General features: G+C 47.6%; 1 protein-coding gene across 2 annotated transcripts in view; it reads left to right on the plus strand.

Annotated features, from left to right (window-relative positions):
• Positions 1–20,471, plus strand: part of Trio (trio Rho guanine nucleotide exchange factor) — a 310,438-nt gene that overhangs the window by 166,033 nt on the left and 123,934 nt on the right. For both annotated transcript variants that reach the window (XM_059276653.1, XM_059276654.1), the window contains exons 12-15: positions 12,456–12,625; positions 13,506–13,680; positions 17,226–17,421; positions 18,150–18,316. In XM_059276653.1, the coding sequence (XP_059132636.1) occupies positions 12,456–12,625; positions 13,506–13,680; positions 17,226–17,421; positions 18,150–18,316 (708 nt within the window). The remainder of the gene's footprint in view (positions 1–12,455; positions 12,626–13,505; positions 13,681–17,225; positions 17,422–18,149; positions 18,317–20,471) is intronic.

Consider the following 20,471-nt stretch of genomic DNA (forward strand, 5'->3'; position numbering starts at 1 on the left):
GCCACAGAGGGAATTGTCAGCACATTGAGAGAGTAGGCACCTTCTTTGTACAGTAAGTACATGGTGTGTGGTACTTGCCTGAACTGCATGCCTGGAACTATTCTCCAGTGGCTTAGCAATCCTAGGAACGGAAGTCTTTGTATAAGTCAGCTTGGGGTACAGATACCTTGTCTACTGTGTCATGGTTTTCACCAAGCAGACATATCAGGACAGCTGAGAGGAAAGCATTTTGCAGAGGATAAGGTTTGTTGTTTTTTTTAATAACGGTATCATCTTCAAGGAAAAACAATATTATAAAAGTGTTCTGACACTGGAGTCTGTGTTGTCACTAGGCTTGCAAACTATTTTGAAATGAAAACATCTTCAATTTTTATAGGTCTGCACTCTGTGACCTCTAGTGTCCATGTGTCTGCAGGCTAAGATGGCCCCAGTCTGTCTTCTGGGTGATGCGTTTTCTCCTGGAGAAGGTTCAGTGGTCCATTCTTTCCTTTTCATAGGTGAGACCACCCTGGTAGGCATATTTATCTCAACCGCTTCCTCTCAGATTCACATCCCTAAGGTGACCCAGGATAAGGGGATAACTGGTGGCTAGTGAGGAACACATAGCGGACACACATGTGCGAGGTGCTTACAGTGTAGCCAGGGACATTATCCTATGGGCTGGCACTAGCCAGGGTCTTCTCCTCCAAGTGCTTGGGCTTCATGTCAGCCCCAGACTCCTGCTCAGAGGATTTATCTCCTGCTGGGTAGCCCAAGTGCCCAGTGTCCTCCCTCGGTACTGCACGTGCTCCTCCCCAGGAAGGGACACTAGATCTATACAAGGAGAAAGGTTGCTTTCAGTTGTCCTTTTCCAACAACTTCTGACAATCTCACTGAAGTTTAGATGAACTTTAATTCATGTAAAGTGGAAGTAACAGTTAAGACAAAGCAAGAGGAGGGAAACGCATCGATTGCGTTGATAGGTGTTTCCATGACATCATCAGATAAATGACAGGCTGCTAACAGATGTGTGGTGCAAAGCGTTCTCAGACATTTACCTTGAGAGAGGTTACAACAGAGAACCTTGTCTGTCTGTCTGTCTGTCATAGGCAAATTCATCCAACTTTGTAAGTTTCCTGATAAGGCTCTCCAGACCCAGAGGGTGTCCTTTGCATGCATGCACAGTGATTATTCCTTGATTCTCTACAGTGTGGGTGCCACTCTTCACTGTGTGGTTAGTTTCTGGCTAATGAGGCGGTCCCATAGCAGGTCAGTCTGGAAGGTCCGCGGTCAAGGTGACTACTCCTGGCGAGCTAGTTGAGGTGTCTGTGGGAGTCCCACCTGGAAGAGGGTTGGTGGCTAGCTCCCTGAACATCAACATAAGATTTGGCCCCAGACCTCCAGATGATGGTCACTGTACCTTGGGCTTCTGTGCCGTCCCCTTCTCTGTTAGTGTTGGAATGTTCCTTCTCTATAGCTTACGGTGTCTGTGCATGAGCTGAAAGGAGCAAGAGCATTGAAGTGGTCTGTGGTCTTAGACAGTCCTACCCCTGGAGAAGGGTACCAGTTTTCTTCTTGTTCCTGGAATAGAGAAAAAGGACTTATTTTCACAGAAGGCAACTGTTTTATATCTTCATGCTAGATTTAGCAGCCTCTGTTTCCCCCTTAAAGCCAGATTTAGAAGCATTCCAGGACACTTCCTCCAAAAGTCATCATGGGATGCTGCAGGACTCACACATCCTTGCTAATCTTTCTCTCAACCCACGTTGTCTTTTCCTGAATGTTTTCAAGTAGTTCATGGGATGTTTATTGGCCTAATGTGAGTGTGGACTTTGTTTGGGAGGACTCTGAGCCTCCTGCATACAGTCCTTTCCTGTGAGTCGTGTTACCTTTCGGTACCATTTGTGACATTTATGCCCATCGGTGCTGACTGTAATTGGGACCTCCTTTCCTGTAACTCATTCTTTGTGCTCTGTGGTTGTGACCTGAACCTGCTGTGATATGTGAGGAAGGGACACCTCAGTGGGAGCCACAGCTGCCCTCACGCTTCAGACATTGGTCTCTTGATAGTTTGAGCTCTGGCTCCTTTGGGTTCTCACGACGCAGCCTCTTCCAAGACTTAGACACTTAATACAAGTCTGTGAAATGATAATTTTAGTCTACCATCTGATCTTAGCTTTAGTGCCTTGAATGATATTTTTATTTTCGTATCCAATAAAAAGCATTACTACTTTCACCCATTTCTACTCATCAACTTCATTCTCAGAATTACTTCGTGACTTAATTACTAACTACCTTTGACACTTGGCAACTTGGCAACTGGGTGGTAACAGCAAGCTTGCTGCCAGTTTGTTTCTGGGCTGATTCAGTGACCCAGCACTGACTTCTGTCCTCAGAATCCCTGGTCGCCAGGAAGGATCACTCCCACTGAACCAGGCTGCTCCCGCCATCCTGGGTAGGTTAAGTAAAGACATCTGGCTGGGCTTCTGCAGACTTGGTGCTGAACTGGACACTTTTTTGTTTTGAGCACTGCCTGGGGAAAGAGAACATCTCATGTCATTCAGAAGTCAGAAGTAAAGGCCCACCACCCACCTGGAGACTTTATCTCAGTGCCAGTCTGACTTCATTTTCATTCCTAGCAAACACACAGGACAACTTCCTTTTCTGTGCTTGCTGGAGCCAGGCCTCAGCTCTCCAAGGGAAGCAGCGGGGGAGGAGCACAGCGCACTGGAGGGGGGGGGGGAGTTACAGGCTCCATGGTGTGCAGCCGCACTCGGAGCTGCCACCCTCAGCCCTGACCAGGTGTCCTCAGCGCCGGGGAACCACACCAGTGCACACACCCACGTGCATGTGTTTGTTGCAGCTTCATCGTGTGTAGGTTTGTATAACCACCACAACACCCAAACTGCAGTGACACAGACTCCTTCTGTCATCAGAACCGTTCTTGTGCATGCTGCTTCCTGTTCCTGCAGAAGCTGCAGGTCTGACTGCCGGAGACTTTCTGGCTCAGCTTCCTCATTAGAGCTGTCTCCAGCCTCAGCAAGAACCAATATCTCACATCTCTACTATTGGGGGGCTTTCAGAAATGACAGATAAGTGGAGTCATGAATATTTTTGTGGTTGTCTTTTCAACCCAATTAATGCTAGAGACCCATTCACTTCCTTACGTTTATCAACACCACTTTCCCATTTATTGCTGAGTAGCATTTCACAGTACAAATATATTACACTTTATTTACCACTTACTCATAAAGAACATTGGAGTAGTTTGCAGTTTGGGGCTGTTTAAAAAGGGAAGCTGTGAACAGTCGTGCAAGGTTTTGCAATAATGTAAGTTTTCATTTCTCTGGGATAGGTGAGGGTCCTTTGCTAAGTGCAGTACAGGTGGAAAGAATCTAGAACTGTTTTCCAGAACAAACCTGCCCCATTACACTTCCAGGAAACAAATGTCCAGCCTCCAGCTTCCTAGCTCCCTTCCTAATTTCCTTGGTGGTGAAGCTCATCAGAGAAATTTGACTTGATGTGCTCAGCAGTCAGCGATTTCTGTTTTATGTATCTGTACTCTGGAGCGCTTTATTTACTTACTTGACACAAGAACAGCTGAGCAATTAAATAATGTATCTCAAGGAAAAGAGATGCCTTTGGTGGTTAGCATTCGGTTGGACTTGAAGCATCAGTTGTCAAGCCTGTGATTTTCATATCTGGTTTGGCATCCTCATGAAAAAAAGAACGTTGTCTTCTCTAGGTATTAAAAAGGTTGTACAATTTCTGTGAAAATGTCATCCGTATTAAAATAATTTACAACTGTGGTAAAGTGACACAGCCTGAGTGACCTGGACAGGACAGGCTATTTTGCTGCCCGAGCCACGGCTCCAGTGTGGAGACAGTTAGTGAACTCACATATACAAGCTCCAGACAGCATTTCCTTATAGTTGCTACCAATGTTCTCTGTCTCTTCCTGGCCCCCAGCTTAACTTACTCGATAGGTACAAAGTGATAAAAAGTTTAAAGGAAGATGCAGCGATTTATCTAAGTAGGTTTAAACTGCTCTGAGCCTCACTAACCTCTGATCAACAGTAACTGCTTATTATGTTTCTGCCCTGCCCCTCCTTAACAACCCCCTCTCCCTGACCTGTTCTGCAGATCCTGGGGGAGCGGAGCCCTCTAGGAAACTAGTGACTCCACCATCCCCAGCATCAGATCCCGTTTTGCTGGAGACAGTCCTTCATGGTCCCATTCATATTTTATGAATCATTTGCATACATCACAAAACATTTCTGATCCCAGTAAAACAAATGTATTTATTTATTTTATTTTTTTCTCACTTAATCAGCATGAACAAAACATTTGTGTTGGCGAGAGTAAAGAGGATAGTGTGGTGCCGTCCAGGAGGAAAGAACTGTCCAGAGCAATTCATGTCGAGCAGCTTTCTTTGAAAGGTTTATTTTTTTAAAGGTGTGTGTGCGTGTGTGTGTGTGTGTGTGTGTGTGTGTGTGTGTGTGTGAGAGAGAGAGAGAGAGAGAGAGAGAGAGAGCTCTCAAGCACCCAAGATAGAATGTGCACACACAAGAATGTACACTTGAGTATAGTTGCCCATGGGGAACAGAAGGTGCTGTATCCCCTGGAGCTGGAGTTAGAGTTCTGAGTCACCCACATGTGTGCTGGGAACTGAATTTAGGTACCTTGGGAGAATGGTATATGCTTTTAACCTCTGAGGTATCTCTCCAGCGCCTAAACATTTTTCCCCTGAAGAGTGATTTAAAACTATGACTTAAAATTACGAAACTCGTAATTTTGAAAATTTGCACCAACATTTTCAAATAACGAAGGATTGTGGGGGCCAGAGAGTTCGCACAGTGTGTAAGGGTGCTGGCTGCCAAGTCTGCCAACCAGTCTTATCCCTAGCACTTGGGTAGTACAAGGAGACAATGGCACACGTGTGCACAAAATAAACAAATAAATGTTAAAAAAAATCCCAGCAAATTGTAGGCTAATGGAGATGAGAAATTATTGTGGGAAACAGAGTCCTATTGAAGGCTCACCTTTAAATGGAGAGTTGCCTCTAACTCTTTCCTCAATTGTTTACATTACCACTTGGTTAATGTGGAAGGTGAGGGACTTCGCGGCATGATCAGGAAGGGCAGGTCTTCCAGTGTGCAGCTGAGAGGGAATATGAATATGTAATCTTACTAAACTTCATCTTAAAAGGGATCCCAATGCTGTTGGTCTCTTATTAGTATTATGAGCTAAATATTATCAAAGCATTGTGCAGTTCTTTGGCTCACTGACAGAGGAACGATATGTTCTGTGTGTGTTTCTGACATGTACGTTGTCGCTTTGCTGACTGCTCTTCAGATCAACAGAGAGGTAGAAGGAGTGATCAGCAGCAGTGCATTAGCAGGGGTTTTCCCGGGACAGTGGCAGCACCACACAAGTTAGGCTTGTTGTCTGGTTTTGCTATTGTTCACTCGTTTCTCTTCTTGTTTTGAAACACAACACTTAGAAGCAGATTGGGGAAGGGTCAGGCTTTCTGGCTGGGGCCCCTGATGCTGGCAGCAGAAATCTCACTGTGTGATGCTCTTGGCGTCTGCTTTGAGCTGGGCTTTTCCTTCCCTGTGGCTGGAACATGCAGAAGACAAAAATGAGGGAGGGTTTTATGAAAAGACAGGTCTTGTATGTGACTCGAAGACTCAGTTCCCAGACATGTTGGACTCCCCAGTACTGGCCAAATGAGGTTACTAGCTCACCACGTTGGTTCTGTGGTGACCTGTGGGTGGACACCAGGGGCTGCAAGACACCCGACTTGTTCTTGTTGCTAAATAAAGAAATAAAGTCTCTCTGTGTAGCCCTGGCAGGTCTGGTATTCACCAAGTATCCCCGAGCAGTCTTCTTGCCTCATCCTTCTGCCTCAGTTTCCTGAATGCTAAGACACAGCTGTGCGGGTCACTGTGCCTTGATAAGGCTGGAATATTTTTAAGAAGATAAATTTGGTGCATTTTCTCAGGATGAGGTTAGTCCTAGGCAGGAAAGCTAGATATTAAAGGAGGAATAAAGGACCAGAAGAACGACTTGCAGGCTACAAAAATCAACCCAAGGTTTTAGTACAAAGTCAAGACTGTCTTTATCCTCCACGCTGGTCTCAAGTGGAAGATGTCAGGAAGAAGGAAGTCCCAAGCTGGCCTTGCTGGATCAGACTCTGTGACAGGTGTGCTGATAGAAGTGGATGACCACTCATCTCAAATGGTCTGAGGCCAGGCAACAGCCTGGCTAATCACTTGGTGTCGACTTCTGTAGGAGAGATTTTCCAGTCAGATCTTTGAACTATGATTTAATCTGTTATGAACTTTTATGTCCGTATGTGACATCTTGATTGCTCAGATGAACTCAGGCATGCTTTAACTTACTCTGTTTAGTTTTCTTTGGGGACAAACTTAGTGTCACAACAGAAATAGCTGCATTCATGGTTTTACTGTCTAGGTCTGTTTCCGATGAGAACAGAGGAGTGTCAGAAGGGACGCCGTGGTGCTGTGTGTTTAATAAAGAAGTGACCCGTGTTTCTGGCTGTCCACAGTGCCATGCCGAGAGTAACTCATTTAGCTTTAGTTAAAGAAAGAATAGGACTGTGAAGGAAACAGACATCTGGCTGCCCTTGGGCTACTGTTTGAGTCACACAGGCATGTCATTCAGTTCCCCAGCCCACCTCAGGAAGGCCAGCATGTTCAGGTGTCACAGGACCTCCAGGTCTTCTGCCTGCCAGGAGAGCTGGAGGGACCAACAGTGGCCTAGGGAAGTAGTAGTCAGGCTGTAGACGTGGGACCGCAGCTTCGAGGCTTGAGGGTTTGTTCTGACAAGGAGGAATTCCAGTTTGACACAACTCAAAACTATTTTAGGATGGCAAGAGCCCTTTTGAAAATGATCTGGGAAGGAGGAGAGGTCTTCCCCAATGTTTGTAGATGCCAACTGTTGCTGAGTAGAATGCTTGATTTGTTCAAGGGTATTGCAGAATAGAAAGAAAGGTGAAAAATTCCAAGTGCCAAGCTCTTTCTTAGGATAACAGAACATGCACAATATCTAGGTCATTAGAGTCCCAGTTGATCACACAGCTCCTTAGCTGTGTCAGCAGGTTTCATCCCTGGTCCCTGGCTGGTCAGCATTGCTGTGCAGCCCCATCCCACCTGTCTCCAAGGGTCCACACCTCGGGCTGGAATGCCCATTGTGGCTCTTTCTCACACGTGCGGCTGCCATGCAGAGGCCTCTTGGGTGTCCTTTCTTCCTGACACCAGCACCTGGCACGTGCAGTCATGATCTCAGATGCCAACCTTGGTCCCCTCGGTTCTTCCTCTACCCCGTACATGCCTTATGACATTCTCTCTGCATCCTCGGGCATCTTTAATCCGTCACACAACACAGAAGGTACTTCTCAACCCTTACACTCAGGCTGGGCTGCTCCAGCATGAGAAGCCCACTTCAGACCCCCAGCACTCAAGTCAGTAGCCCAGTGCCGTGGGCAGACATAGGAGGGTGTGATTCCAGGCTTATGGAGGAACCCTGCTCCAGGTGAGTAAAGTGGACAGTGGTGGGGTAGGACATCTGAAGGCCTCCTGCTTTTGCCCACACACAGGGACATGCTTACCCACACACAATATACACAGAGAGGAAAAACATACTACAGTTCTTACATCAAGACACTACGCATGTGTAGTCAACATACAGTCAGGCAGGCGCGCGTTTGTCATTTCCGGCAAAGGAGTTTCCGGTAGGTGGTAGGAGCAGTTCCCTTTTCAGCCTGTTCTTGCTGCACTGGAACCCATGTTCTGTGCGAAGTGGTTGCCGTACTGCATCTGCACCTGCAGGTTGCCCTGGAAACCACTCACTTCTGCTCTGAACTCAGCAGCAGCAGCTCTAGGGCGCTATGAGTGTGATACTTCTGACCCCGCACTGCAGTTTGCACAGCTCCACTCTACCAAGCGATTGCCTGTCAGCGGAGAGCAGGGAGACAGGTCTCAATGCAGTAGCCTCTGCATAGAGGGCCCTCGCAGTAAGCAAGCACGTCCACCCTCGTGCTCATCTCTCTCTCGTACTGGCTTTGCAGGTCAGTGAAGTTACCTCAGTTCATAGGAAGGACTGCAGGCGAAGACACAAGACTCGTCAAGGGCAAGGCCCCTCAGCTGCTCTGCTGTACCTCCTTGGGTACCAGGCTCCATGTTGCCATGACTACAGCCTGTATGATGTCCAGGGAGTGTAGACACTGCTGCTGTGGCTCTTCCCAAGTCTGAGGACTCCCTTAGCCACCTAGAGCCCAGTCCTTCCCCAGAACCTTCAGCTCCTACAGAAATTCCCTCCCCAAGTGATGAAGAAAGGACCTCTACTCTCGAGGCGAGCTTTCTCATCTTTCTCCCAGAAGCGTGTACTGCCCAAGGCCTGTGGGTAAAGGGCTGAGGTGTAAGGGTTGTTCCTGATGTCAGGGATGGGACAGGATCCTCCCACATCTGTGTCCTAGAGCCTCTCTTCACATTGTTTTATAGCTCAAGGCATCTTTCCCTTTACATCTTGGTCTGTGGCCATGCCTCTGTATATATGCAGCTCAGTTGTGGGCAGAGTTTTCTCCAGAACTTCCACCCAGGCCTGTGTACACATCCCCAGGAGGCTCTCAGTTCTAGACTGAAGGCCCAGCCTTGTCTTTTATGGCCTCTAGGGGGCAATGTGTCCTACACCTGTGTCTTGACAAGTCCATGGTTCGTCTAAAACAGAACCCAGGTTGCAGTGATAGCGCATAGAACACATGTCCTCTCACTGTTGGGTAAAAATATAGGTTTTTACTATAGATTATCAGTTTGCACAGAAGTGCATTTTGTTTTCGTCCTTGGAAAACTTGGACTTAAGACTTTCACAAGCTTCCTAGAGACGTATATTTCTTTGTTCAGAGACCCTCTAGGTATCATGTATGACATCATTTCAAAATCTTAAAAACAGACTTTGCTTACCTCAGGCTGCAGTAAGATATGCACCACTCCGTCCTCAGCTGGCATCACAAGGGCCTTTCTCCAAGACCTTTCTTCTTCAAATTGAGTGAGAATATTTCCTGAAAACTTCTGAGGGGGCCAAGACCTTTCAGACTTTTGACATCATGCTTTTTATATATAGCCTCGATCCACTACCTAACTCCCTGTTTCCTCCTCATCGACGCCATCCCAGAATCACTTCCTGCAGTCTTCTGTGGAGCTTAATCTGTGGACTTCACTGGCGGGCCAGGTGGGGGAGCACACTGTCCCAGTGACTGGAGTCAGAATGTCCAGGAAGTGGAGGGGAAATGCCAGCGTGTGTGTGTGTGTGTGTGTGTGTGTGTGTGTGTGTGTGTGTGTGTGTGTATAGCTCTGCCAGGTGGAAGGCCAAAACTTGACCCCTAAATATTCCTGGCACTTCCCCCTAGAATTCAGAGGAAGCAATTTCTATAGAATCCAACAGATTTTTCTTACAGCCTTTCCTTGTACTATAGTACTGCATTCTATTTTAGGGGTAAAAGGATTTACATGTTAAGTTTACCAGACTAAGGGACTAATTTTGAACAAATGAGAGAATACATTAGAATAGATAGAGTTTAAGAAATACTTGCAAAAGATGGAAAATTTGATGAATTTTCTTATTATGAGGTTTTTCTTAGGAGACAGCCAGCAACAGTGGCTAACATTTACTGATTATTCCCTCTGTATATATAATCTCATCCAGTCGGCCACACTGCCCCGAGCAGGCATTCATATCAAGCCCACATTCTATAGGGAAAACTGAGTCATAAGGCCAGGTAAGAAAAGCACCAGTGTTTCTGCCCTGTAATGTCCCACTTGGTTTTGAGCTCAGGCAGGCTGTCCTCATAGACTACAGCAATCATTTGTGACAGGAACATCAGCTCCTGTCACTATGGGGTTGCATGCACGTATACCTGTGTGCTGCACATCAGTGCAACTCCAAGGGCTGTTTCTGATCACTCTTTTATCAATGCATAAAAGATTGTTTAAGTCTTTCGTAACTCAACAGCTACCTTTGGTAGCATTTGGACAAGAGTAATGTGGCAAATGTCCCCACCCACATGGGCACCCCACTTCTTCCTCATCCCACAAGTGGAACTCTAGATTTAAGCTACAGTGAATGGAGGAGAGCTACCGACCCCTCTCCAGGGCAGAGCACGTGCTTCAAGCTCATAGAGTATCTATACCTTAGATAGGACCAGAGGCCCCAGGCTCATACAGCCGAGTACACAGTGTAAAGGAGCAGGATTGCCAGCCGGGTGGGCGCGTCCATTCATTTATGCATTGACATTGCTGGGGCAACGTCAGTGAGCGAAGCCCATGAGCTCAAGCAGAAGACACTGCTAGGATTTTACAACACGTGAAGTCAGTGATTTTTTTTTCCCCATTGCTTTTCAACAGAATCAGTACAGATGGAAAGAGATCCGTCATTATAAATAGCCATCTCAGGAGGGTGGAGGGCTGTAGTAGCCACATGGTCAAGTGGGTTGTCATTGGAAGCAAGTAAGTGAGGTCTGTGCGTGGTTAGTCACCCGCCCTCTCCACTGCCACCTGGCTTGTGGAAGGCAGGTTGCTAGCTTAAGAAGTCCACTGACTTGATCATCACAGCTGTTAGGTTAAGTATTTTGACTCTTCAGTAAAATAGTGCAATCTATTTTGCTAAGTGGTTGGTTATTGCTTGTAGCAACATATGCTCTGTTTCTGTGAGAAAATCCTGTCTATTTAGTTCACTTGAATCCATCCTACAGCTAATTACGGAGTACTTAACTCATGGAGCACTCCTGTCTGTTTAGTTCACTTGAATCCATCCTACAGCTAATTACGGAGTACTTAACTCATGGAGCACTCCTGTCTGCACAGGATGCATTGCATCCTCCTGCTGTCTTAGTAACTCCTCTGTGAACACTGAGATTCTTTGGACCCGTGTCCCACCACGCTAGGTCTTAGAGAACTTAGCTGATTTGTGTGGACCACAGAGCTATGCTTTGCTAAAGAGGCTGTGAAGCCCAGACGGCCTTCCTTCAAACCTCAAGACAGTATTCCTACTGCACAGTAAGTACCACTGAGCACTACTGTGCACTGGAGTACTAGTGTACAGTAGTACCACTGTGGAACTGTTGTCAGTTCCACGATAGTGCTAATGTGCCACCCCACTAGAGTGCTGTTCATCGTTACCTAGAACTAACTAACTAACTAACTAACTAACTAACTAACTAACTAACTAACACAGTACAGCCGACAGCAGCTAAGTGTGTTTTCCATAGGGAATCCTAAGGCAGACAGGAACATCATCAGTGCCATGCTGCTGCTGTCCTTCCCGTCATTTGTAAGTACGGCCACTGCATTGACAGTCTAGTAGAGAATGCAGAAACACAGGAACGTGTGTGTGAGGCCCTTATTGACAGCAGCCCTCCAAGGGTGGTGCAGGGCATCAGGAGGGGTCTGGCAGGCTGCAGGTTGCTCTACAAGGTGAGCTGAGCAGCCCTCATCTGAGATTGCTCTAAGTAAAATTCTTGTTGTATGAAACTTGTATGTAATGTGCACAAAACCGAATAAACAATGCAAGAAAAGGTAACACATATTTAGTATCTTTAGTAAAATTAACTTTTAGGATTGTGGGTAGCTTGACTGAGAAATAAGTCCTTTACCAATACTTTTCTTATTTTAAATTGGCCAAGTTCAAAATGTCTATTGCTTTGCAAGTAGCAGGAGGAACATATTTTATGTCTGTGGTACTTTCCATCCAGTGAGCAGGTGGTAGCACAGAATTGATGTTTTAAGCTTCTCTATGTTGGAAAATATAGAAATGGAGTTCAGGTTCTAATTCCCACTTGAGAGGAAGCAAGACCTCCTGTTGACACAGACAGCTCTTCCCACGGTAGGATGAGCACACTGTGTGGCAGGCTGGCCCTGGGTACCTGAACTAGAAGTGGCATCGCAGGAGCACATCTCCAACCCACAGTTGTGGCGGAGAATAATTTACCCTCAGTGTGCTCTCCTGTGCTCCCAGGGAGCTAAAGCACTCGTGTCTGAGTGCGGGTTTAATAATGGAACGAGATACCTTGGCTGAAACGGAGGCAGGAGACGTGTCTAAGAATGCCACTGTGCCCAGTGGATGGTCCTGTTGTCTGAGAGACTCTTGGCATTTCCCCTGGCCTCCAGATTGAGCCTCTCAAAAGAGGAGAGTGGCTTCTCTTCCCTTTCCTTTTTCTCCCCGGTGACAGCCTCTTCCGCTTCGCTGCCTGTTTATTTTTGCTCCACACTGCAGCGACATGTTGCTCTTTCTGTGCCTAGGTTCCACTGGTTGCCGGACTCTCCGGGACACTCCTTCCTCTCTTTCCTCCCCCTCCTTCCTTCCTTCCCTGTCTCGGGGAGCAGGCTGCCACAGGCGTCTTCCCCATGTGAGTGTCCCAGTCTCTCCAGCACACTCACTGTGCCCTCTCTGGTCCGCAGCTGTGGACATGGCTGGAGGAGCTGCAGAAGGAGCTGCTGGACGACGTGTACGCCGAGTCGGTGGAGGCTGTCCAGGATCTCATCAAGCGCTTCGGCCAGCAGCAGCAGACCACGCTGCAGGTGACAGTCAACGTGATCAAGGAAGGGGAAGACCTCATCCAGCAGCTGAGGTGGGCCTCACCCCATCCCCCACCCCTACCCCTGCCTGGCCCCACACAGATCCCAAGCTGCCCAGTGAGTTCCTGCCTCTATCAGTCTTTTAACAAATAGCTCCAATGTGCTCTCCAGAAGGCCAGGGACAGTTTTCCTCTCATCCCATCCCCGTCCCCCCTCAGTTGAAAAACTATGTAATTGTTCACCTTAACACTGACTAACAACCATCAGAATTTAACTTTTGCTACTATGTCCTCATTACTCTTACTGAAATTTTTTTTATAAATGGATGCATTTGACTCTCTTAAGACCATGTCCTCTAGCCCCAGAGGACCTGCCTGTCTAGAGTGTGTCAGCCTGCCCATCTCTCAGCTCAAACGCTAGGTGTCTGGAGGTGGCAGGGCCAGCTTTGTTTCCTCTGGAAATTCCTTTGATTGGGTCATGAAGGTAGCCTCTTACCCCTAACTTATGCATCACCCAGGACAGTTGACGTAGTCACTGACTAAATAGCCTTACACGATGTCCCCTTAGTAAGGGTTTCACTGAGTGCATTAGAAGCTAACCTCGAGGTAGGAGGACTCAGTGCAGGGACCAGGTACCAGCTGTCCTCGCTACCTAAAACTCTCCCACTGGTTTTCTGTAATAGCTGACTTCTCAGGGGAGGGCTATGAAGAGCGCAGCTGTGCCTCAGGCTTAGTGGACCAGGCTTCAGAGGAAGGGGGCTGGTAGTGTTTTGCTAGGGGACAGCACCTTCCCTTTGCTGAAACAAAGTCCAGTTTCCTGCCAGCCTTCTTCCCCTGAAGATTTGCGTTGCCGGATCTGGTGTCTAACAATGTGAGACCTCATTCAATTCCTGTTTGTCTCATTGAAGTCCCGTCTCCTTCTCCACTCGCGTAGGGACTCCGCCATCTCCAGTAACAAGACCCCACACAACAGCTCCATCAACCACATCGAGACAGTGCTGCAGCAGCTGGACGAGGCTCAGTCGCAGATGGAGGAGCTCTTCCAGGAACGCAAGATCAAGCTGGAACTCTTCCTGCAGCTGCGTATATTTGAGAGGGACGCAATCGATGTGAGTGCTCAGACCCCTGCCCTGGAGCCCTGCCCCTGCCTCTTGTCCCGTGCCCTCTCCACTCCCTGAGCCTCTGCGAGCAGAGAGCCGGGTGGAGACAGAAGGAAGCTCCTGGGGCTGCTGGGGAGGCCGGGTGGTCAGCTCTGCAGTCTGGGGCAGGCAGAAGACCAGGAGGACAGTGCAGGCAGCGGCAGCAGACTGTGCTCCTGGAGTGGAGGGAATGTGCTAGAAGCATGGCCTCCGCCTCTCCAGGGCCAGGTCAGCCCTGGTTGAGCAGTGTAGGACCACACCACACTCCCCTCTCCTAGAAAGAGAGCAGCCTTTAATGTGGGGACCTCCCTCTTCCTCTCTCCCCCTTCTGTCTGCCCCTTACACATCTCTCTATTTTCTGTTTTCTCTCTTAATAAAGGGACTGATTGTAGCCCGTAAAAATGCCCTCTGGTTTTCCATAATTTCCACCTAAAAATGGATTTTTACATTTGATATGTGCAGAGAAGAAAGAAACGCACACTTATTTATCTTTATTCAGCGGAAAGGGGGTGACTCTGTGCTCTCTAGGGAAGGCTCTTTTATGCTTGATGTAGTGGAGCAGAGTAAGTCTGAATGGATGAGACCAAACTGTCTGGAGGACACTGGCAGAAAAACCAAACACCTCCCAGCCTGTGTGAGGCCTGTGTCCTGGCGCCTGGCTGCTTCCACAGCTGGTGGTCCGAATCGGTCCTCACTGGACCACTCAGGTCTAGCCTGTGACTGCAGGGGTCTGAAAGCACACTATCGTGCATCTCACTGCCTCTCCCGGGATAGCGCTCATTCATACTGCTTGTGGGGTATTCAGACTGGCTGGGCTCTGAGGGGCCACAGAGGCTTGAGGGGCCACAGAGGCTTGGGGTTGGTACAGAGGAGGCAGGAAAGGCCCGCAGAGACTGCTTATGGTTCTCTCAACTCCAAGAAGATCCTCTGTGGGCAGCTCCATCAGCCTCAGCTTGCACAGCAGCTCTGGCTGCCTGTCTAAACTCCAGCACTGTTTCTCATAAAAGCAGCTCTATCTTGCTCAGTTCCTAACAAGAAATGTGTCAAACCCCCCTGGTCACAGTGGCTCTCTGTCAGCTTGCTCTGGTGCTCTCCAAGGCTTGGTCTGCAGCTCCTTATTGAGACACTGAGAAGGCATGCTAGAATCCCCCCAGTGGAGACCCACTGGCCTTGGCCTGCCTAGGGCTCAGGTTGGCAGCAAACAGAACAGACCTGTTTTCTGCTGGAGTCAAGTGACTTGCTGTTCTGAAACTTAGTTGCCTGTTGTATATTTCCAGTTCCAAGATAGAGAGAGAGCAGCCAAAGCATTAGCTGAAGATTCTCTTCTAGAACCTTGAGATAGTTGAAAATACTTCCTACTTCATTTGTATTGATGCTTCTTAGTTGTAACTTAACCATCATCAAAACCTCATGAAGAACCACAAGCATGCTGTCCCTGGGTGGAAACTGTAGAGCGAGCATCCTAGGCAAAGCCCCTATGCTGGCCAGCGTGTTACAGAAACAGGCAGTTACGTGTGGAGTTGGTGCACTTTATCTGCATGGAAGAAAATGGCCGGCCTTTTTAGGGTCCTTGAGCCTTGAAGTCTTTACAATAGAAAAGATAAGCACATAGGGTCTACTTATCAAAAGTCTATGTCTGTCATCGCTGCTGATCTGTTTCATCATCACATCTACTGTTCCTCCCTGGGCTCTGAAAACATGTATGTGAAAGACAGTTCCCGTAGAGTGGACAGTGAGGTGGAAGTCCGTCCTTTCCCCACCTCCTGAAAGCTGTTTCCTAGGCTGTGGGTGTGGCCTGTTCCTGGGGCAATTGAAAGGATATACAGGGCTCTACGCATGATCCCAAGAACCTCAAAAATGTAATCTCTTTCCTCGTTTATTCCATGACTTATATATGATTTGTTAATGTAATTTAATGTTACTAATTTCATGAAGAAGTACAAATTAGCACTGTAAATATGCATGGCATGCAAATTCTGTTAATAAAAGAGTAAATTGGGAAGGTATGTACTGTAGGAGTTCTGAAAACCCTCTCTACCTAGATTATGTACACATTGTCACATGCTCAGATTTTCATCCCAACTTAGTTCCTGCTCACATGCATAAATAAGTGAGGACCCTCGGGAAATGCTCGTCCATTGAAGCAGACAGTATATGTTCTGTTCTTTCTCAAGGAGTTCTTCCTTGCTTCTGGATTTTGTGACTTAAAAAATCATGTTGTGCAAGCTTTCAAACCTATACAAAAGCCAAGAGAGTAGCACAATGAAGCTTCCCTACCCCAGTCCCCTAAGTCAGCAAGACATTGTTTCTTTGCTCGCTTTCCTCATTGAATGTTGTGCCAGAGTATTTGAGAGAGACTCTGCCTGTCCATCCTTGCATTCCTAAAGATCTCTGCATCATAAGGCTGCTTCTTTATACACACACAGCACCAGACACCTCACCCATTTTATCTCCCAGTGTACAGCACGTGTTCAGGTTTTCACCGACGCCTCCATTGGGAGGCACACAGGCCAGTTGCTGTGTTTGGTGGCTAGCCTCTTAGTTTAGGTTCGACTCTCGCTCTGTCCTCCCACTTTGTGCATTCCATGACGTCTTGACCATCATGGGTTCACTTGTCAAGGTAGCCAGGTTCCCACATGATATGCTTTCTCACTTGGCTTGTGGGTTACCGCTTGTTTTTCTTTGGTACTTCCTGTCAACCCAGAACTCAGATTTTGGAAAACCTGCTTAGACCAGACTCTGGGTTTGTGCAGGAATGAGCCAGAGGTAGGCTCTTTATGGCATCACTCATGAGCAGCCATGCCCCGCTGTCCAGCATCTGTAGGGCATCTGAGATGCAGTGCATTCAAGTGGTGGCATTCTTATGGCTGGCTGTTGAATTCCCTCTCAGCCTTTGCCATGGTGGCTCACCAGGCCTTAATGATGATTGCCTCAGACAACTGTTTTGTCAAAAAAAATTTTTTTTGTTTTTTGTTTTTTCGAGACAGAGTTTCCTCTGTGTATCTTTGGAGCCTTTCCTGGAACTCACTCTGTAGCCCAGGCTGGCCTCAAACTCACAGATCCGCCTGCCTCTGCCTCCCAAAATACTGGGATTAAAGATGTGCACCACCACTGCCCAGCTATTTTGCCATAAAACAAGTAATTTTTCTTTTTCCTCCATTTTACAGGTAGATGTATTTATACATGTTCCACCTTGAAGTACTGAAATAGTTGCTTTCTGCTTTCTCCTTTCAGGGGGCTGCAGATGTGATTAGTGACGTAACACTTGCCTACTATACACCAGGCCCTGGTTTCTTTCCCAAAAGTATCTGATGAGTGTAGGAGCCCCTTCAACCCACTCTGTGTCCACTTATTTCCTTAAAAACTTCTAAACTGGTTTCCTTGAAGCCTGATCTGTGGACCACAAAACTAGCACGTGTGGTTTCCGTGTCCTTTTGAGACCACTGGCTCACACACAGTAAGATGTGGCAGCGTTGGTTTTAAGGTGTGATTTGCATAGATGCTTTCCTCTCTAGATCATCTCAGACCTTGAGTCTTGGAATGATGAGCTCTCCCAGCAAATGAATGACTTTGACACGGAGGACCTGACAATCGCCGAGCAGCGCCTGCAGCACCACGCAGACAAAGCCCTGACCATGAATAACTTGACTTTCGACGTCATCCACCAAGGACAGGATCTTTTGCAGTACGTCAATGAAGTCCAGGCCTCTGGTAAGAAAGGTCCTCCATCCTATGCTAGTTGGGGGTTCCTCTCATTACCACGGAACTAGGGTAGCTTAATGCTGGGACTTCTGTACTGAGCCATTACCTGCCAAGACCAGTTCTTTAAAAGGACCTGTTTTGCACTTTGTTTCACATAATACATTTACACTTCACATTTAACTTTATGCTTAGAAAACTTACTCTTAAATTTTTCAAGAATTGTTTCAAGTAATAAGAACTTTAATTTTGCAGAGTGATTTGTTGTATTTGTGAGTGAAATGTAAAAACCCAAGGAACAGTTGGGGTTTTGTTTTGTTTTTTCATTCTTTATTTTTTAGTTTCTGTGTCCAGCAGATGTCGCTGTAAGCCCAGCATGTAACTGTAGTACAGGCGCTTACACAGCAACATCCTGCATGCATTACTCACCTTACACAGCTTATTACATACTTCCTGAAGAGTGACCACTCACTCATTTCTAACAGATGCTATTCTGTCGATGAGTCCATGAGGTAGGAGGTGCAGTTGCTTGGCTCATCTGTGAAGCTTCTCACACCCTGGTGTGCTGGATGTATGTGTGCATGCATCACTGCCGGCCTGGGCCTTTCTGAACCTGCTGGCTGGTATAGGTAGTGGACAAGTAATTCACAAGTAATTCTACATGGGTAGAGCCATACGAGGTGAGAGGAGAAGGTGACCGGTATGAGTTGACTTCCAGGGTCTCCCACCACTATTCACAGGTGTGGAGCTGCTTTGCGACAGAGATGTGGACATGGCCACTCGGGTCCAGGACCTCCTGGAATTTCTTCATGAAAAGCAACAGGAGCTGGATTTAGCCGCTGAACAACACCGGAAACATTTGGAGCAGTGTGTGCAACTGCGCCACCTGCAGGCGGAAGTGAAGCAGGTGCGTGACACTGAGGAGTGATGGGGGATTCTGGCAAGTCAGCCTCAGGGAGAATTTCCCATGATCTCTGTGTAGCTGTCCTGATAGGTGACGTTGTGCATGCCCCAAGACAGCATCTCATGGTGAAAGTGGAGTCCATGCCTTCCTTGATGGCTGGCTGAATAACGGGAGAGCTCCCAGCTCAGCAGCCACAGCCCTTGAGGATGTCATCCTTGCATTTGTTCTACTCTCTGATGGTCCTTGCGTAAAGCACATTACTTCCTAGGCTGAAGGACTGCGTGGTTTTTCCCCTTAACTTTCGTTAGTCTGGACACGGCCGCAGGCTGAAAGGCTGGGCTTTTCCTGTGTTATCTGCACACTATACATTTGGGGCTGAGGCTAAAACAAAAATGAGCTGAACGCCCATAGGAGTCATACGTAGATACTGCACTTGAACCTGTGGTGGGGGTAAAGTAGAGTTCCCCGGTAAAGGGTCTTGATGGAGAAGTGGGGCTGTTATATTCTGTCCATGGCACAGAAAGCCTTTGTTGGCCTTGTTGAAGGAAGCGCTGGGAGCCTGAGACACAGCCTGGTGTGGTGCAGACGCGGGTCGTGCTCACAGGAGAGTGCGTGCTCCTGGCACCAGAGGTGGTCAGGGGGCGCCGGCTGTCTTCTTTGCCCTGTTAGTGCCACTGGTGTGTGTACATTTAAGGAAATACAGCATTGTGACCTATAGATGTTTCTTTTTGCCTCAAGAAGAACAGCCTATTTAAGAAATGAAGTAGTTCCACTCTTTACAAACTGTCTTGGCTTAGACTCTGAAGGTGGCTTTAGAGGACCGTTTTACCCATGTAATGGGTCAGCAGAGTTGTCTACCTGTTAAGTGTCCCTTTGATGCAGTGGGCTCCGAGTTTGCTAATGGGTAGTGTCTTAGTTAGGGTTATCGTTGCTGCGATGAAACACCATGACCAAAAGCAACTTGGGGAGGAAAGGGTTTATTTCAGTCTCAGCTCCATATAACAGTTCATCATCAAAAGCAGTGAGGGCAGGAACTTGACGGGAACCTGGAGGCAGGAGCTGATGCAGAGGCTAGGGAGGGGTGCTGCTTACTGGCTTGCTCCTCATGACTTGCTCAGCCTGCTTTCTTATAGAACCCAGGACTATCAGCCCAGGGATGGCCCTACCCCCAATGGATTGCGCTCTCCCCCATCAATCACTGATTAAGAGAATGCCTGATAGGCTCGCCTGCAGCCCTATAGACTTTCTCAATTGAGACTCCCCTGTCTCTGGTTACTCCAGTTTGTGTCAACTTGACAGAAAACTACCTAGTACAGGTAGCCTTTCCCTCATGATTACCAGATGGCAGTCATCTCCGGCCACCACCTCAGCATTCCCAGACATCAGGAACCTGAAGGTGAGAGCAACACATGTGTCAGAAAAGCAGTTTTCAGCTGATCCAGAAACTTCTGTTCCGAATCACGGGCTAGACTTGGTGTTCTGAAAGCTCTCACCAAAGCTGGGAATTGTCTTGATTTTTAAGCAGATTTCAAAAGGAAAGCATTATGCACGTATCTTGAGGTCTCAACCACAATTCAGAATGAACTTCCACAGTGTTGTTGGCTTCTGCTGTCAAAATTGATTTCTTTCTGTGTGTGAACTTGAGAGTCTCGTGGTTTGGCCCTGAGCACTGTAGTGCAACCTGTCACGCCTGGGCTATCGCGTCATGTAACACCGACACTCCACAGAAAGTCATCGAAGCAAGCTGGCCTTACTGAGCAGGTGACCAGTCTTGCTGTGGATTAGGAGTGACAGTCTGAACAGGAAGTAGCAGGGCTTCCCTCCAGTGGCAGAGAACTCTCTCAGTGAGCAAGTTTGCTTATAGCATGGAGCCTGAGCTGTTCTCGCCTGTGTCTGCATAGCCCGCTGCCCTGCACTGTCTTCTAAAACAGCAGACTTGCGGCGTTCTGGAGGCCGTGCTTCTGATGGGAGCCCTTCAGGATTGCAGGCGGTGTCTGAAGGCTAGTAAGGGTGTCAGTGCTGCCTCCCTGCGAGTTCTCAGCCTCCCAATGCTGCGACCCTTTAATGCACTTCCTCAGGCTGAGGTGACCCCCAACCATCAAATTCTTTTTGTTGCTACTTCATAACTGGAATTTTGCTACTGTTAGGAATTGTAATG

This window comes from Peromyscus eremicus, chromosome 11 (assembly GCF_949786415.1).
Source record: "Peromyscus eremicus chromosome 11, PerEre_H2_v1, whole genome shotgun sequence".
In the NCBI taxonomy this organism is placed as follows: Eukaryota; Metazoa; Chordata; class Mammalia; order Rodentia; family Cricetidae; genus Peromyscus; species Peromyscus eremicus.